At 29.6% G+C, this 19,529-nt stretch overlaps 2 protein-coding genes and 2 non-coding genes across 5 annotated transcripts; 3 read left to right on the forward strand and 1 right to left on the reverse strand.

Annotated features, from left to right (window-relative positions):
* The first annotated feature begins 8,815 nt into the window (after window positions 1-8,815).
* Window positions 8,816-10,608, forward strand: LOC124916486. 2 transcript variants are annotated; one of them, XM_047457206.1, is made up of 3 exons: window positions 8,816-9,221; window positions 9,673-9,900; window positions 9,982-10,608. In XM_047457206.1, exons 2-3 carry the CDS (start codon window positions 9,820-9,822, stop codon window positions 10,411-10,413), a joined length of 513 nt encoding a protein of 170 aa, XP_047313162.1. In that variant the 5' UTR covers window positions 8,816-9,221; window positions 9,673-9,819; the 3' UTR covers window positions 10,414-10,608. The 2 variants fall into 2 exon arrangements, with proteins under 2 accessions (XP_047313162.1, XP_047313163.1); XM_047457207.1 differs by lacking the exon at window positions 8,816-9,221 and having other exon boundaries at window positions 9,618-9,900.
* Window positions 10,609-13,948: 3,340 nt separating this feature from the next.
* On the forward strand, window positions 13,949-14,020 carry TRNAG-UCC. Its single transcript has one exon. It is a non-coding gene; the product is annotated as a tRNA-Gly (tRNA).
* A 985-nt stretch (window positions 14,021-15,005) lies between these two features.
* TRNAG-UCC lies at window positions 15,006-15,077 on the forward strand. Its single transcript has one exon. It is a non-coding gene; the product is annotated as a tRNA-Gly (tRNA).
* A 1,788-nt stretch (window positions 15,078-16,865) lies between these two features.
* LOC124914814 (BTB/POZ domain-containing protein SR1IP1) lies at window positions 16,866-19,187 on the reverse strand. Its single transcript, XM_047455424.1, has 5 exons — window positions 19,000-19,187; window positions 18,852-18,921; window positions 18,191-18,784; window positions 17,572-18,102; window positions 16,866-17,504 (listed from the first exon to the last, which is right to left on the reverse strand). Exons 1-5 carry the CDS (start codon window positions 19,053-19,055, stop codon window positions 16,977-16,979), a joined length of 1,779 nt encoding a protein of 592 aa, XP_047311380.1. The 5' UTR covers window positions 19,056-19,187; the 3' UTR covers window positions 16,866-16,976.
* Window positions 19,188-19,529: the final 342 nt, after the last annotated feature.

Below are 19,529 nucleotides of genomic sequence, written 5' to 3' on the forward strand. Positions count from 1 at the left end.
AATTAAATATATTTTCTTAAATTTTAATAATTATACCCTAATACATTCATATTTACTACTCATCTTAATTATAAAAATCTCACAAATTAACCCTTGAAAATAATTTATATATATAATAATAAGATATTTTTAAGCAAAAACCACCAATAAAACCCTAACAATAAGATATATAAATACACATCAAGAAAAGTTTGCATCCACGTGTTATCAAATATTTACTTGATTTTAACAAGTTCAATTAAGGGTGTATATATATGAATATAACTAAAGTTGTAGGTCAAATTTAAATATATTAATTGTGTTACCCTACCATAATGGTGATTTGAGATAAAATCATTAATAATGCCTATTTTAGTGAGAAAATTGTGTTTGCCCAATAAATCATGTTTGGCATAAACAAGTTAATTTTAATTATTATTTTGTCCTGATTTAAAATATAGTTCTGATATAATTAAATTATAATTTCATTGTCAAACATAAATATAATATATTATTTTTCAGTTTGTAAATTGGCAATATATAATGACTAATGAGCTAATTAACTAGATAATTTTAAAAAATATAGTGCAACTAGATATATTGATAATATTTTAAATTACAAAATTAATTAATTCAAATAATATTATCCAATATAAAAATACTTAATAATTGTTTAAGTAAAGAGATCTAATTCAAATGAGATACAATTAAAAATTGTTTTAATGCTTTTAATTTATGATTAATGCCTTGTTTGTTTTTAATTTTTAAAATTCAATCATAATCAAACATTATTTCATTTATTAAATCATTAAATTAATTAATCAAAATATTAAAATATCTTATATTTTTAAATATATATATTATTAAATTATCATATTCTTTATTTCCTTTTACCCAAAAAAAAATACACTTACTCTAAATTACCACCCATAAACATTTCATAAATCAAAGGATAGAAATGCCAAACATGAATTAATAGAAAATAATGTAATATAATTGAAAGATTAGGATTAGAGTGTGAGAATGGGCAGTTTTATAAGTCGTGTTTAATTAATTAATTAATTAATTAATTAATAATAGGGTTTGATTTGATAGCATATGCAGTTGTTAGATACCACGTTCTTGTCTTTCATGTGACAGCCTGTTATGTCTTGTCCCTTGGCAATTTGATTTCAAACTTCAAACAACTTTATAAACTCAATTAAACTAAACTAAATTAAAACCATCTTAATTGATTCCTTCTATTAATCATAATAATCTAATAGGATCCCGCCAATAAAATAAAGCAATTTAGCCACTAAATATAAATTGCTTTCTATTTAGGCATCTTTCATAGAGGTGTGGTTTCAAACAATGATTTTTTTTATTAAGAAAATAAGATTTTTTTTAATAAATATTTTCACGTAACAAAATTATCTCAATTTCGTCAACCCATTTACTTTTTACTTTTTCATTGTAGAGTGTAGAGTATATATTTAGAGATTTTTTATGAAATATTATTGAAATTCATTAGGTGATTTATGTATATGAGTAGTTGCTGAAAAATATGGATTGATGCGGCATATACGAGTCATATGACAAATCTACATATTTGAATTACCGTCCCAATTATTTTATGGTGGACTATCTAGTTAGATAGAAATCGTTGAACTTTCGATAATCGTAGTCATCTGATTTGTATCATTCATAATGTTACTATTATAATGCTCTTTGACATTTATTTTGAAAAACCAGAGTTGGTCGGAAAGATAATCGTTATTATCGAAAACCTAAGAACTCAATAATGTAACTAGGGACAGATCATTCAGAGTTGGAGTGAGTTTGAAAACAATTTGGGTATGTTTATAAAAGTAATGAGAAAATTTTGGATGAAATGAGTGGATAAAGACAAGTTATACCATTTTTTTAATAATTAGATAAATAAACAGTTAATTATATTGAAATTTTAAAAAAAAATTAAAGGATTTTGTCACAATTTTACCGTAAAAAAAATAAAAGATTCAGGGTGGACTACATAGATCTGCCTCTGTGTGTAACGCTATTGTAATCTATTATTTTCTTATATTTTTATTATACATATACACCATTAAAAAAAATATCTCAAGTCTAGTATGCCTGCTAATATAGAGTTATGGATGGTCAGTAAACTAAAAAAAAAGGAGAATACAAGAGAATGAGGCAATTTATGCAACTGCATGGTCCCCAATTCTGCAAAAAATTTAATTTGCATTGGGTTTATATATAGTTTTTTATCCTCCTCACATTTTTATGTATTTTACCATTTAAGAGGTTGAAAACAAAATATATGGTAGAATTTTTCGGGAAGAAAAATAATTCCAAGAATGGAATATTGAGAAAATCAGTAACAAATCAATCAATTAGACTAATTAATTTACTAATTAGTCGTGGATTATCAATTACATAGTTTTACTATTTAATTATTTCATTTTCTGCAAATGTAATCTTACTCTTTAATCAATAGACAGTCTTATATAAGAAATAAAACCAAAAAAACTTAATAATAAAATTTCTAACTTCTTTATTTTTTTCTACCCATGATATTATAATGCATGTTGGTTGAATTATGCCCCATTAGTTGCAGATGTTGTTTAACTGAGGAAGACCTAATATGAGTTTGGGCTGATTTAGCTAGACAAGTATTATTGGAAGCCCATAATACTTGGTAGGAGGGAGTTTAAATGGGCTTGGGTCAACTCATAACACTATTAATACTATTCAGAATTTCACTCAATCAATCTCAGATAATCCAATAATCTAAATCAAAATTAGTTTGTAATGACTATGTTAACTCTTTATAAATATATTCATTTTGTCCAGGAAAAAGCAACAAATTAAAATACAGGTTGTTTTAAAATGAGTAAAGTAGACACCCATTTAGCTAGTTTATTTATATGTAAAAGATTGTTTGGAACTTGGAATGAATAGTAGTAGAATATGAGAAAATATCAATTAAATAGGCAATTAAGAACATTAATCTTTGGCAACTAAATTGTTAGTTTATATCAATAATTCATTTTGAAAAAATTATAAATGATACAACCCCGAATTTCAAGCAATTAGAGAATTTTAATAAATCCATTATTAGCTAGAATCGGTTCTATAGTGTTACAACATTCTCAACGTTAGAACATTTCACCTATAATTACTAAGTATATAAAAAAATGATAACTAATCAACTAAACTAAATTAAATTTTTTAATTTTGATATTAAAATATCATAAATTTCTAAAAACAATAAAGTTAAATTGACCCTTTATAGATATCCAACCTTTGGGACCATGCTTCATAATAATTCAAAGGGAATGACCCTTATAACTAAAGGTTCAGTTTTCACTAAAACTTTTTTTAAAATTTATTTATTGTAAAAAATAATTAAATTAAAGTAAGTCATGAAAAGTGTGGAGGAAGGTGTTGATAACTTTTTTATTGAGTTTTGAAGCCTAAACATTGTTTTCACAAATTTTGATATATTTTTAGTATATTTTTAGAAGAAGAATACAAAATTAAATGTATTTTATTTATGTAATTAATTTGGCCGCATGCAGTAGTTAAATATCATATAAAATCAGAGTATTGTTAATAATTCTCACCCACCCACGCCTAACAAACACAGCATAATAAAACAACATTAAATTGCAGCTAGCTACAATTAATTAATTCAGCGTTAAAAGCAGTGTAAATGACAATTTTGTTTCTATCAATAGACTTTATTCACAGATTATTTGAGTTTCAATTTCCAACTAATTATAAGTTATAACCACTATAATCATTAATCACAATCATTATTTACACAAATATCATATAGAATACATAAGTTTTCTTTATTAAATTATTCAAACAAAAGTGAAAATTACATTTTTCAATTTTTTACTATTATTTATCCACTATATATAAATATATATATAAACCAAAAACCCAATACCCAAAAAAAAGTATAATGTTGATTTAGCCCAATTAGCTACTCTTTTAGTTATCATGTCATGTTACCCGTGACCATATATAATTAAAGAAATCATTGGTTTGTTAAAACCATATATATATAGTTATTCAATTAATTAAGCTCATGATCCAAGAAATTCTTTATCTTAATTTATGGAAAGCAACATCGGGTTTGTAATTAGGGAATCTTTTCACCCTTTAATAAGTGGACTAGTATCTAGTTGAACATTTGCGATTAAACCAGGTTAGCTAATATTTGATTTATTTGATATGCTTATAATACTATAGTTTATCCTTCTTATTTACTTCAAATCATCCAGTTTATTTGTCAAACACTCAAATATATTTAATTTTATTTATTCTTAATAATTTTAATAACAACTTATTATGAAATTACAATATTTGTCTTTATCAATCTAGCTAATCAAACTGACCATTATGTACATATAAAAAAAAGATTATTAACAAATTTCAACTAAATATATTATTATGCATGCCCTATCTTTTTACTTATAATTATGCCCTAGTTTTTACTTCGAACTTAATATATTTACATGTAATCTAACTTAGATTTAACCTTTATTGAATACTATTAAAAATGAGTATTAACTATGATTTTGTTTTAAAATGTTAAATTGGATAAACAAAGGTTTCATTTTTTTTCCGATTAATATAATATAAATAATAATTATTTAGAATAAAAAAAAACTATATTTTTTTAATTAAGAAAACTAGCATGACACACCATATGTATAATAAAAATAATATATAATACCAAGTGTTCATCCTGTCATCAAATACAACAAAAACACTGTAGGATTAACCATTTGAGAAAAATAATGAAAACCTAAACAAAAAATTGATTATTAACTAACAAAATAATATAAAATCAAATATTAACGAGTTCGAAGATCCTCTAGAAGATTAATGAGTTCATCAACCGATTTCATCGATTTTTTAAAGGAGATTTCTTCTATCGTAATAATAATATATAACGTTGTGGAGTAAATAAATTGATCGATCGCGATCACTGAACGTCCTACTGTTCATTTCGAGCCAAATAGTTAATCAAAAAATAATCGAAATAGAAACTACCCTACTCGATCCAATTAAGCTCAAGGTTATTAAATCTATCATATTATAAAAGTGAAACGAAAACTAAAGATACCGATTAGAAAGGCAATGAGATTACCGCATAACCATGAGTAATTAAAGAACTCATTCTTAATAAATTTTCTAAGACATATATTTATTTGTTTTGTATATGCATATGGAATTAGTAAAAAAAATAAAAAAATAAAAAAAATAAAAAAAAATATATATATATATATAATACATCAATCAGAGTTTTACAAGAATCAAGGAGGGTGACCCACTCTTCCCCCCTCCCACGCTCCACCTTCTTCCCCGGCAAAGCGTGCTTCTTCTACAGTCCTCTCTCTCTCTCTCACACACAAAAACACACATTCATGAAAGCTCTTGCCTAACTGCTACTATCAATACATAAACAGTTCCAAACACGTGAAACATTTTGATTTTAGAATGGTTAATAATAACACTTTTCAAATAAAATAGAAATATTCAACTTAATTAAATTAGTAAATCCAAAGATCAGTAACAATCTAAATCAATATATACAATTAATTACATAATGTACTTGTTTGTCGTGTTTTTGTGTGAACTGGGTTTGTGACGAATTTTGGCAAGTATAATTAACTTCTGCCTAACTATTATTAATAATTTCATAATTTGTAATACGAAGAATGCAAATTAATGTAACAAAAAGATGAAAAGTGACATTTTTCTCTCTAATCGATACATTCTTTCATGAATTATTGGTGAGTGGATTGCCATACAAAAGTGAGTTTCATTTTATTAAATTTGTCAATTTTATTTATTTATATATATAATACCTAGATTCCCAATATTTTATGCACTTTTTTACATATTTTGTCAGTCCAAAAAAGCATTATAATAACATAAACAAGATTTGATCTAAAAAAACTTATTAAAAACCCCCCAAATAACCCAAAACATACAACAAGCTAGAGATGACATGAAATAGTTAATTAATTAATTTAATGATTTTTTCTACATGAAAAATAATGAGAGGGAACAGTAGGTAGCTACATGAATTAAAGATATAGTTGTTAGAATATTTGCATAATCTAATTAAGAAGACTTGATTAATTAATAATTGAAATGTTGGGAAGTATAGGAAATAGAGAATTAAGCTTAACATGGGTGCATGTGACCGGCCATATTCCTTAAAGATAATTAACCCATGAGGAGGATAATATCATATAATATAAATAATTAGAGAAAGAGATCTATCTATAATTTTTCATTGTACTTCAAAGTCAATTTTAAATATTATCCCGTTTTCTACTGGTTGTGTTTCTGTCAACCAATAATTATCCAATATTTGTGTTTATAAATTAGGGTTTCAGATCTTCCTGCTATTTGCACATCTGTCTGTACAGCTAAATACATATCATTCAAACAAATATTTGAGTTTTGATTATCAATTTTTATCGACTTCCACCGCCCACAAAGACTTGTTAAATCGTACTATATTAGTGCATTAACTATAGTGTACTACTTTTTGTACTATTATTTTTTATTTGATTTTTTTAATTATTTTTGTATTTAATTAAATGGGAAAGCAATATTACAAAGGAGAGTAAATCATTTTTTTTATTAGTTAAACTCCTTATTTCTACTATACAATTAACTGTGAAAGAAGATGAAAGGTTATCAAGATGTGTGAGAGTTACCTAAATGAATTGAAAAGAACAATATTGGAAAGGTCAACTTTATACATACATTGAATTTTGTAGCACATTACAAAAACTTTCTACTTTAACTATTTAAGGTAAAATATTCACAATTATATAGTTAAATTTGCAACAACTCATTTAGTTAAAACAATATTTAGAAAAATATTTAGTTAAAAATTTGTATTCTCTTCCTCCCTCAAAAAATATAAATAAATTAAAAAAAAAAGGTTGAAAAGTCAATTTTTTTTTGACTCAAATTAACTTAAAACAAAAATTGTGATCAAAGTGGTTTTTAAGAGATCAAAAGTTACGAGTTCGATTATCACTTATAACGTCTTAAGTTGAAAAATAAAAAAATTATGACAAAAATTGTCACAAGCTCATCAAAATGAAACTAAAAAAAAAAGAAAAAATAAATTATGACAATTCGGAAGAGCCTGAAAGCCCTGAACCATCTCAACAATCAGTAGAACACGGGTAGAACAAAGCGTGACATTCAATGGGTGTGGCTCCCCCGTTGAAATCAATATTATTGATATCTTTTATTATTCATAATTGGTTGACTAACCGGAAGAAAGTTTTGGGATCATCATCCTCAACACATTATCATATAATCAACCAAATAGTTTGACTCTTTAAAGATACGTGCTGTTATACCTCCCCCACCAATTTCCCAAAGAGAAAAAAAACCGTCTCTAACATGTGATTGAGTTGGAGAACTTGCCAAAATTTCCCTTAGACTTAGTTGTCAAAAATAACATCTCAATAACCCAAGTCATCGTATTTGTACAAAAACTAAAACTAACTTAAGCATTCAAGATTTTTAAATTTCAAGCGTCATTCCTTAAGGCTATGCAAAAACGTTTAGTTTAAAATCATTATTTTCTCTATCAGTGTCGAGAGCCCTACCATCCCAAAGATTGCGGCGTTGGTGGATGATCAGTGATTCAGTGTTAGCTTCCATACAACATGATACCGGTTAGCTAGGCTGTCCCCTCCAAAAAGCTATGCCCATTACATCCTATGTTCAAAGTTGAATTTGTATCATTTGTTAGCAACATCACATGTTTAACTATTCAATTTTTATTACAATTTTATTGTAGATCATGTAAAAGATTCCAAAGAAAATAATATTGATAGATGACAAAATTTAAATAATTAAAAAGATTGAAGATGGGGACAAATTAAAGTATAACAAATCAATATCAACTCCCAACCTGCTCGCTCAGTTGGGATGATGATGATGACGACTTGAAGGAATCTTGTAAACGTAAATTAGGTAGAAGAAATATAAAGACATGTCAAATTATGAATCACTGGCATCAATTATTGGCTGCGGGGTAGGATCCACTTGATCTTGACCGTTCATTTATAGAGGGCCACCGATCACTAGATTCGTATATTAAAATTTAATTAATTAATCAATCAACCAATCCTAAAAAACAAAATAAAATATAGAATTTTGTATAGTCATATGTATTTAATGTTCGATCTGATCATAAGAACGTACACGTAAGATGTGTTTTGTGTTTGGAGATCTGATGATACTGTTCCTAAATTACTTACTTACGTACGGCCAGGATTGGATTATCGGTGGGCCCTCTCAATCGATCATCATCTGTAGATGGTCTGAGAATGAATGCTTAATAATTGTAATAAAATAATAAAAATGATATGGGGACAACTATTATGGTCATAGAAAATTGTATGGCGCATGTGATTCAGATTGGCATGCCAAGCTGTTCATCTTCATGATTTGTCTGGAGATGAACCCTAATTAATTATGTTTGTTAACATTTAATATTCATCTTTGTCTGGAGGACCGAACCTTAATTAAGATACTATTATTCAACTCTTCCTAATTAATTAATTAATTATAATCAAATATATCATCATCATCACCAACTCAAACTCTATTTCACAAATATCATAATTTTAAAAATTAAAACATAATTATTAGTTGTTTGTTTTTACTAACCTGAACAAATTAGGTTAAAAAAACAAAAGAAAGATGAATGATGAAATGGTGGAGCTGGTCTGTCTGAGGCATCTTCTTTGAGAGAGAGAGAGAGAGATTTATGAGATTATTTAAAGAAGTGAGATTTGTTTGGCATGCCATAAACCCTAAAAATGCGACATCATCTTGGTTTCCGTGTGGGATCGGTAAAAGAGGAGAGAATCTTAAATTCTTTCTTTGGGTCCTCTTTCTTTTTTTATTATTTTTAGTCGATCGATCTGATCATCATGTTCTATATAAAGTGAGAATAATATTGCTGATCTAACTCTTAACTCAAACTCAATCTCAAAGTGGGAAGGAATATTATTACAAAGTACTATATATTATCCTCTTCTCTCCCCCTCTCTAGATCTGAAGTTTCTCTTTAATTTCAAACCACAAAAAGCTAGCTTAGTTGTGGCCGATGATCATCAAAGTTGTTTCTTTCCTTCAAAGGAAAAGTTAAATTTGCTGCTCTCTCCTCTTCATTCCTACATCTGTCACAGGTCAGAAGTCTCTTCAATTAGTTCATGAATCTTTGCTCATATCTACCTAGATAGCTAGCTAGCATCTATTTCTGCATATAAATTTCTCTAAATTCATAGATCTAAATTATCATGCCTTGTATAATTTACTTATGTTGGGTAAGATTAAAAAGGAATTCTTCTCATACTAATTAACTCAAATCCCAACAATTTTAAAAAACTTTTTTCAAAATTTAAAAAGTTAGAAAGACCCCACTTTTATTTAAAGCATCTAGTTAGAATAGAACCCGTAATTTAAGACTTTGAAATAAAAATAAAAGTGGTTGATGTGGGTCAATCATTATGCCGATTGTTTTGTTAAACTTATCTTTGCTATTTTATTTTTCTTATAAGTTTTTTTTTTTTTTTTTTAAATACTGGGTATTGTCCACTGACTAGTTTATGATCTTTGTCATGTTTCCACATTTCACAGTTGAGATATAAAGGGACTGGAAATGGGATATACCACTTAAAAGAGAGAGAAAAAGTAATACTACTGTTTGGGAAAGATCATATATAAGTGTAGTTTCATTTCAGTACTTTTGAAGAGGACTGTAACAAGTTGTCTGAATCCATCCCCATGGATAAACTTTTGAAGCCATATGACAAAGAGTTCATGAAGATGGCCATATTAAAGCATGAAGAAACATTCAAACAACAGGTAACCACCTTTTTTTCTGTCAAGTTTATAGATGACATGTTTAAATGAAATCTAAAATAGAAGATTAATTAATTGAAACAGGTGTATGAACTTCATCGTCTTTATCAAATTCAGAAAGCATTAATGAGAGGTGTAAAGTCATCTAAACCTAATAATCCTTTACAAGGGTTTCTCGATTTAGAGAAGCCTCAAACCAATGATGATGATGGAGAAGAGGAGAGTGAAATAGAGCTGACACTTGGTCCGTCGAGTTTCAACAGATCGACAAAAAGAACAGCAGATCAGAGAAGAACTCCGACATCAGAATCAGGGCCGAGCTTTTCTTCCTCAACTTCCACGACTGGATCAAGCCATTTCAAGAGGAAAACGACATTAACAAGTACTGCAAGGATACACGACAGAATAACGAGAAATCAAGAACTCAGTTTTGATGTCGAGAAAGAGTTGAATCAGAGTAAAATCAAACACAATCCTCATTGGCTTTACCAAACTCTAAGTCTGAACATGACCTGACTATTATTATTATTATTATGATTTTCTTCTTCTTTTTCTTCTTTAATTTATTGGCTAAGTAGAGCTAGATTTATTACGTACGATGATATTAATTAGATAGCTAGGTTAATCGTGGTTAGCCCAACTAATTGTGTTGCTATTTTATTGACTTGTGTGAAATATCTTCTTGATTAATTAAGCTATAATCTAAATGTTTATGTAATTATGGAGGTGATTCATAATGATCACTTCATTTTCTAATTGGCATATATCTTTGATCGATCCCAGATCATGTTACCCTTTATTGATTCAGTCTAAGTTGTTTCGGTTGTCATATATAATTCACTTTGATATATGTAATTATAGCTTAATTTGCACATATATTTTAGATTTCATCGATGATGATTGAGTTTTCGATTACCTTACTCTTTGTGCCAATTTCAATTGGTAACCAGTATTAATGTTGATAATGTAACTTTTAAGTGTGAGTATATATGTTTTTTTTGAAAAGGTATATAAGACACATTTTAATTAAATCAGAATCTTGTGAAGATTAAAGGTAATTGTGACCAGTATGGAACTATTACAAACCAAGTTATAACTTGTCACAAATTTAATTAAATGAAACTAATGTTTTGATAAAAAAAATTAAGGATGACGTTATATTGCACTAACATTTAAGTGTGACTATATATATATATATATATATATAATATTATAATTTTAAATATATAAAATATAAACACCTTCCGAAATTCTTGAAACAAAGGGCCGATGTCATTATGTTAATAAAAGACATCCCGATGGTATGTTAACGAACTGATAGCTGCAAGTTTCATGATTACCTTATCCCACGCGAATTGTTTATCTGAACCTCATGGAACTCACTTTCGAGCTAACATCGACGTCTTTTTCCAACGATCACACCAAAGTTATATACCTGAAAGAATTTCATGGTAGGATAACACCCTTCCGTGCATTGAAAGTGGAGGACCCATGACAATGACATTACGCCCCGATTAATCATCGACCCGTTTGCCAAGGAGTCCATCTTTGTGCAAGATTTTTAATAAAGTGTTTTGTAGTTAGGTTCTCTCATGTTAATTAAATTAAATGATTTATTTTTGTAGTTTATATATGTTTCTTCTTCTTTGAGGAATCTTAACTTATTCTTGATAGTGATAATAATTCTAAAAAGTTTAAATTTATATGTCAATGATGTCAGGTCAGCCAAAAGGTCGATTATTTGGGTAATTAATTAAATTGAAATTAATGCAATAATTAGATATCCAAAACGATTACTTCAGTCCTATTAGTTAGGCGCATTCTTGAAATGATCACATTTATCCATTTTCAATCCTTGTTATTATTTGGTTTGGTTTCCTTTTTTAAAAAAAAAAATCACCACTCTTAGGGCTCGTTTGATGTAGGAAATTTTGAGTTTTCCTTTCTACCAAAAACCCTCTTACAACATCTTATTTCTTTTTAATCATCCAAACATACACCCAATTCACCAACTAAATATGAAATACTTTTACTTTATTTTTATAAAATTTAAAATAATATTAATTTATAATAATTCAATCAATTAAAAACTCAAATAACCATTTTCATAGTAGAAGATTATTTTTCTTCCATAAAACACAACATAACCCATCAATAAAACAACTATTTCTTTGGATAAATCAATAAAATCATCATCATGAGTAGGAAATGTACACATTTTAGTCTTATTATTATCACCTAATTTTGAAATCCTCGATGTCCTAATTTATCAATAATGAAGTATGACACTAAACATTTTGGTAACAACTTGTGGATGGTATTCTTTTGTAACACTATTTATCTCTGTCTGCCACCAAAACGACACAAGATTCCCACTTGGATGAACAGATAATTGGAAGATTATGAGATCTCTCTATCTATGTATATATAAATCTTCCAGAAATATTAATTAATTATTATTCCCAATAGGAAATTTCCTGGATAAAGGGATGATATGATTGATACCCACAAAAGAATCCTTTTTTGGTTTTTATGATGATGTTTTAACTGGAGTCTGATAAAAGAAAAGGTATATATCAACATGAAGGGAACTGGGGAAGGCACACTACAGCTAGCCTGTCCACCTTTTCAGTTTTATATTCTTGCTTTTTTCTAAAAATATATATATAATCAAGTTGTCTATGTCATTTTTTATTTTATAAAATGGGTTAATCCTTAAAATAGGTAACTATATATTAGCATCACTTAATAATTCAATGATTGATTGAAGTATTTTTAATGATAATATCAAAATTGTATAGCACTTTAAACAATTGTAGAATGAAATTTTAAAGTGGATTCCTCTTCCCATATATTTTTATTTAATACTTTACAAAATTTAAGTATATATCTTATCAGGGAAATCAAATATTTTAACTTGAAACAATTATCTAATTAAGAATAATCTAAAATAAAATATTGATTTCCATTTAAAGATTTAGTTTTTGGATAAAAGAAGAATTACTTTGATCAAAGACAAAGAATGACTTATAAACTAACCTGATTTTTTTTAAAGATAAACCTTAGTGTTAAATAAACACATTTCATAACTTTTAATGAATTTATTTTGTAAAACCATTTTATATATGCCGTTGTTGTTGAGAAACGATCAAAATTTAGTTATACACAAATAAAAGTTAAAAATGGAAATTATAGGAGCATCAATATAAAATTAAGAAAGAAAAAATAAAGGCTAATTATTCATAAATTTCACAAAAAGATGTCACTACTTATAGCCATAAGACATGAGAACTCAAAGAAAATTTCTAACATCGGCTAGCAGTCTTTGTCACTTTCTTTTTTAACATTTCACAGAGTCTAGATGTTTCCATTAATGATGCTACCTATTGGAAAAAAAGAAAAGATTTTAGAAGAAAAGAAAAGATTTTGGAAGAACTATGATATTGCGTCATATGTAACAATATTGTTAAACTTTGAACATATATACTTCATTCCCATTAACATTATCTTAGTGATTCTATATAGAATGAATTGATATTAAAGAGACGTCTCTAATGCAGGCAAAGGGTAAAGAGTTCTATTCTAATGTCTTTAAGTGTTTCTTTGACAACATTGTTTATCAAATTTGAATGGAGTGTAATGCGAAAGTTTTTTCTAGAGTTCAAAGTGACATTGAAAAAGTTTGGAGAAATATCATTTTTTTTTTATGAAAACTCACTTATTCAAACTTGGAGGCGAATACCCACTTGTGAAAATAATTGGTTGACTTGTCAAAAATAGAGAATTATTTATGAGGAAGTCACTAGATTAAATACTTTCAAAATGATTTAATTTTTATGTAATTGTGGTTGTTGTTTTCTTGTTGTATTCCGTTATTCATTATTCTTTTGTCACTTAAAATTAAGACATGCAAATGTTTGATTTTCATTAATTCATGAACTCATATAGATGCTAAGTCGTTTTTCCAAAAAAAAAATCGATCCTCATACAAGTGTATTCGAAAGAATAAAATAATCGATGTCAAATTTACATGTTTACAAATCATCAATTAGCGTTTGTAGTCCAACGGTTAGGATAATTGCCTTCCAAGCAATAGACCCGGGTTCGACTCCCGGCAGACGCATTGTTTATTTTTATATTATTTAGGAAAACTCATTCAAACAAGACCCCTAGTGGAGGAAGAATATGGCTCTAGTTTATGTCAAATTAAAAACAAGCCCATTTGTTATTTTTTCTAATTCAGCCCTATTGATACAAAGTCCACGCACTCATAGGATTTTATTAAAGAGAAAAACCCTATTAAATTAATTCTCTTTTAAACTCATTCAAACAAGACCCCTAGTGGAGGAAGAATATGGCTCTAGTTTATGTCAAATTAAAAACAAGCCCATTTGTTATTTTTTCTAATTCAGCCCTATTGATACAAAGTCCATGCACTCATAGGATTTTATTAAAGAGAAAAACCCTATTAAATTAATTCTCTTTTAATTTAATGTTTGAAAAAGAAAAAGAGAGTTTGAAATAGAGCATAATCTCTTTAACAAAGTAATCTGATTCTTTATCCAAATGATGGCAATGGATACCCAATACTCGTCGGTACTAAATGATTAAGTGTAGGTATTTTAAATCGGGTTCGAGATCAGGGTCGGATATGGGGAGAAAAAATAATACCCGATCAAGTTCGTGTATTTTAAATCGAGTTCGAGATCGGATTCGGGCATGGGGAGGGAAAAAAATACACGATCGGGTTCGGGGATGAAGAGTGTGCGAAACCCAAACCCGATACCCATTTATATTAATAATAAAAATAAAATAATTTTTATTAAGAATTAATGTGAACTTTTAAATACTTCATCATTACAAACATTATCTTAAATACACCATTTATGTGTTCTTATCCACAATTCACTTCAATTTTATTTTTTAATATTCTTAAAAAAAACGTTATTATTCTTTTCATTACTCTTCAATCCTTCATCTTCAATTTTTTTTCTTTAAATAACAAAATGTTATTTCACACCATTTTCTTTCACTTCATTTTTTTTTCAAATTTCATTCTAACATGTTTATTTATTGAACTCTAAAATAAAATTACAAATTATCAATTAGCGTTTGTAGTCCAACGGTTAGGATAATTGCCTTCCAAGCAATAGACCCGGGTTCGACTCCCGGCAGACGCATTGATTATTTTTACATTATTTAATAAAACTTATCCAAACAAGACCTTTAGAGAAAGAATATGGCTCTAGTTGTCAAATTAAAAACAAGCCCATTTGTACACTTTTTAGGCCTTATCTTTTCTAATTCAGCCCTATAGATAAAAAGCCCATGCACCCATAAGATTTTATTAAAGAGAAAAACACTAATGAATTAATTATCTTTTAATTTAATATTTGAAAAAGAAAAAGAGATTTTGAAACATAGCATAGAATAAGAGAAAGAGGCTGAGAATAAGAATTATATTGATAGAATACTTGATATTTATATCAATGAAATATTTTTGAGGTATTTATTGGGCTAATTACAACTACCATATTAATTATACAATGTCTCCCAACTACTTTATTAATGGGTCTACTACACAACTATTACATTTATTACTTTAGGGCACTCATCCTCCAAAACTTCTAGAATATTCTTTGTAGTGGACTTACTTGGATTATTGGGCCTCCTTTGGTATAGAGAGATTAACGCGCTGTTAGGCCAAGACTTCAATAAACTTCGACAATTCCTTGAATGGACCGTGACACTAATGAGCCGTAATAATATGATGTGTAGAAATCAAGTAGTTGTTCTTCGGAGGAAATGTCATTCCAACATTGAGAATTTCACTGCGAAAAAGGTCATTCCAAATTTGTTATTTTGAACTGAAAATAAGGGTAAATGAAAGTAAGAAAAACATATAGAAAAACAAAATTTTAGAATTTTTAGCACTCTAAATGTCCAATTTCGGGAGAAAATGTCCCTGACATGTTCCAAAATTGCATATTTCTGGAGATGTCTTCTACTATCGTTCTAGAATATATTTTGGGTTGAGCCAGTTTTAGATGGGTGAACCTCCCTCTTGGCTAGGAAAATTAGTCGACTAATGGGCCGTAACAATAGTCTCTTTAACAAAGTAATCTGATTCTTTACCCATAGGATGACAATGAATATTCAATACTCGTAGATACCCGATGGTTAGGTTCGGGTATTTTAAATTAGGTTCGAGATTTGGGTCAGACATGGGGAAGGAAAAAATACTCGGCCAGGTTCGTGTATTTTAAATCGAGTTCAAGATTGGAGTCGAGCATAGAGAGGGAAAAAAATACACGATCGGCTTCAGGGATGAAGAGTGTACGAAACCCAAATCCGATATCCGTTTATATTAATAATAAACTAAAATATTTTTTTATTAAGAATTAATGTGACATTTCAAATCCTTCATCATTACAAACATTATTTTAAATACACTACTATTTATTTGTATCCATAATTCACTTTAATTTTATTTTTTAATATTCCTAAAATAAATTATTACTTTCTTCGTTACACTTTAATTATTCATCTTCAATTTTTTTCTTTAAATAAGAAAATGCTATTTCACTCCTCTTCTTTCTCTTTCATTTTTTTTTTTTTTTCAAACTTTCATTCTTAAATGTTTATGAAACTCTATAATAAAATTGTTATCTTAGTAACATTTATAACATAAATATGTAGGTAAGGTTTTCATTTACATTTTTAACATTTCTATTTATTAATTTTAAAATGATTTATTGTTTAATAAAGTTATATAATCTTATAAAAAATTTAATCGTGTCAGGTGACGAATCGATGATAGAAGTATGAAGAGAGACCGGGTTGGAGTTGGGTAGTAAAATAATAATCGAGTTTGGGATATGATACTTATCATCCTACCCTATGGACAGGTTAAGTACCTGATATCATCCCTTTTTACATCCCCAACCCCAATGTCCACAAACACAAAATCCATCATAATTTACACCAACCTATATATATATCAAACCTCAAAAACAAAGTAACATTTCAAACCATGGAAATTTAGAAGCATCCAATTTCTGATTCTAGTTGATCAAGAATCAAGATATAGAATGTCGCCGATCACGAGCAGGCTTATTCCTACCTTTACCACCTCCAATCCCATCAGCCCGAACAAGTCTACCCAATCTCTTCGAAACAGAGCTTATAAATGATTTCTTAGGAGGCAATGGAGGCTTATCCGCCGTCGACATTGTACTCCCCGCCGACGGACTACTCATTCCTGACCTATTATCATTCACCTTCTCCAATTCCTTCAACCTCATCTTCATCTTCACCAGCTCAAATTTCAAATCCTGGTTTTCCCTTTTCAAATTCGTAAGCTCTTCCGACACAGCACGAGTAGGAGGAGGAGGATTAGCAGCCACTGTAAGTGATTGCCCTCCACCGCCGCCGTTGTTCATTACATCTCTGAGCCGTTGCTGTTCGTAGTAAAGAACTTGAACTACTGTCTGAACGGGAAGTCTCTCGTTTTGGGCGGCGTGAGCGCAAGCCTCCCTCGATAACTTCTGGCAGTCCATCACTCCGCATACTTTCTTCCTTTCAATCTCACTTAATCCCGGATGAGCCTGTAAACATATCAGATTTTTCATATTACAGATCAATCATTCTATTTCTTCATCAAATATACATTACCTTTAAGTAAATATCTATAGCTCTGTACATGCCATCTTCAGTTATCCTCAATTGTTCTGGAATAAGTTCAGCCATGGAAATGAATTTCTGTACTGGTAAGTTTCTATCAGATGCGATTTCTGCAAGATAGCTTTCCATTAACTTTCCCACTTTCTCCATATCACTTAATCGAGGAGATGAGTATTCATCTTCTCCACCTAAACGGTTACTACCCATTTCAAATTCAAGATAATTCGTCATGATTCTCTGAATCGTGTCCACATCGAAGAGGGTGTCACCTACGAATGTTAATGAAGGGATTAGAAGATCGTCTAAGACAGCTTGACCCATTTGCATTCCCATTCTCTTCTCCAAATCCAGCCTACATGCAACCGTCGTCTCTAAATGAATCGCTGCCCGGAGTAGCATTGATAAGAAACTAACCGACATTGCATTTCTCTCTTTTGGAAGGAGACTTACTATGGTTTCAAGAACTACCCTTTTTTCATGTTCTTGTTTTGGTTCTATCTTCTTCCTTGCTTTCCCGAATTCCTAATGCAATAGTATTATCAGGTTAGCTGAACAAATATGATATGGGAATTGTGAATTGTGAATTGGAGATTCAAATTTGAGCTCTCACCAATCCTCGGAGAGACTGTTGGGCGTAAAGCATGAGAATTGGACCAAGTGCGTATTGTTTGAACCCTCTAGATATCATAGCAATGATTACCCTTCTAAAGAGATCAATCCTTAAAACAATCAAATCTTCCGCCCACCAATCAACGACAGGTCGGAGTTGATTATCCATCCCTGTCGTTTCCGCCGCCTTATTTGGCGAACTGAATTGATTGTCTTTACAAGCAATAAACGCAATCGTATCTATACACCTACCCATCAATTTCACCTCATCCGCCAACGGCAACAAACTTTCCGACGAATGCAGGATTGAGACAGCGCTGGCGAGGCTCTTAAGAGCTACTTCGTTTAAGTAAGCCTCTGTTCGTCCAACCAGATTGCCGACTGCATAATCCTCTGTCATCTCGAGAAACTCCGAAACGCAACGGAGCATGGCGATGTTCTCGGTGCTGATTTCGAAGTTTATGCCGTAACAGAATTTCGCAGCGAGCTCGAACGCTTCCGCTCCGCCGGGGATTTCAGGGAGGTCGAGTTCGGATTGGTCGGAGGATTCTGAAATCAGTTTTCTTATGTATCCACATTTGGAAACTAATGGAAACTGCACATGAATTTGAATTTTCAGCAAAGATAACAAAGAGAAAAACAATCATACGCCATGGAAATACCTTGTGTAACGAGAATGAAACTCCTGCGGCATGAACAGTAACATCACTAGGAATCTCTTGGGCAAAAATCCTATTATAGAAAGTTCCAAAAATCATAAATAGTTGTTTAATTGATTAAAGGTGAGAGCTTTATGAAACCCAATATTACCAGTCACTAGTCCTCTTCATGACAGTGGAAATGAGCTCTTTCTTTTTGGTGGACATGTTTAGTTTCTTCGTTCAAGACTGATAATCAAATCAAGATCAAGATCAAGATCCACCATGAAAGAGAAATTACAGAGAGCTTTCTCTCACTAAAACCCATTCATTCATTCATCTAGGCAAGTCTCTATCAAATGGATGAACATAAAAAGAAACACAAACACAAAAAGAAATAGAAGAATAAATCAATGAGTGGCTCATGAGAATACTAACTCACACCCAATGGAATTGACAAAAAAGGGTATCATCTATATATGGAGTGTTAGGGGCAAGATAGTCCTTTTGGGCAAAGTGGAAATTACTATTTGGTATTGAATAATAGAAAAAGAAAGGTGCAAAATTGAAGCATGAATAAATGTAGTCCCCATATGAAATGTGTGGTGGTGGTGAAGGTTGTAGGGAAGTTTGTATAGTCCATTTGAAAGGGGATAATGATCTATGTTGGCCCTCTAACATTGTCTATCTGTCTTTTCCTCT

Source organism: Impatiens glandulifera, chromosome 9 (genome assembly GCF_907164915.1).
Source record: "Impatiens glandulifera chromosome 9, dImpGla2.1, whole genome shotgun sequence".
NCBI classification, from domain to species: domain Eukaryota; kingdom Viridiplantae; phylum Streptophyta; class Magnoliopsida; order Ericales; family Balsaminaceae; genus Impatiens; species Impatiens glandulifera.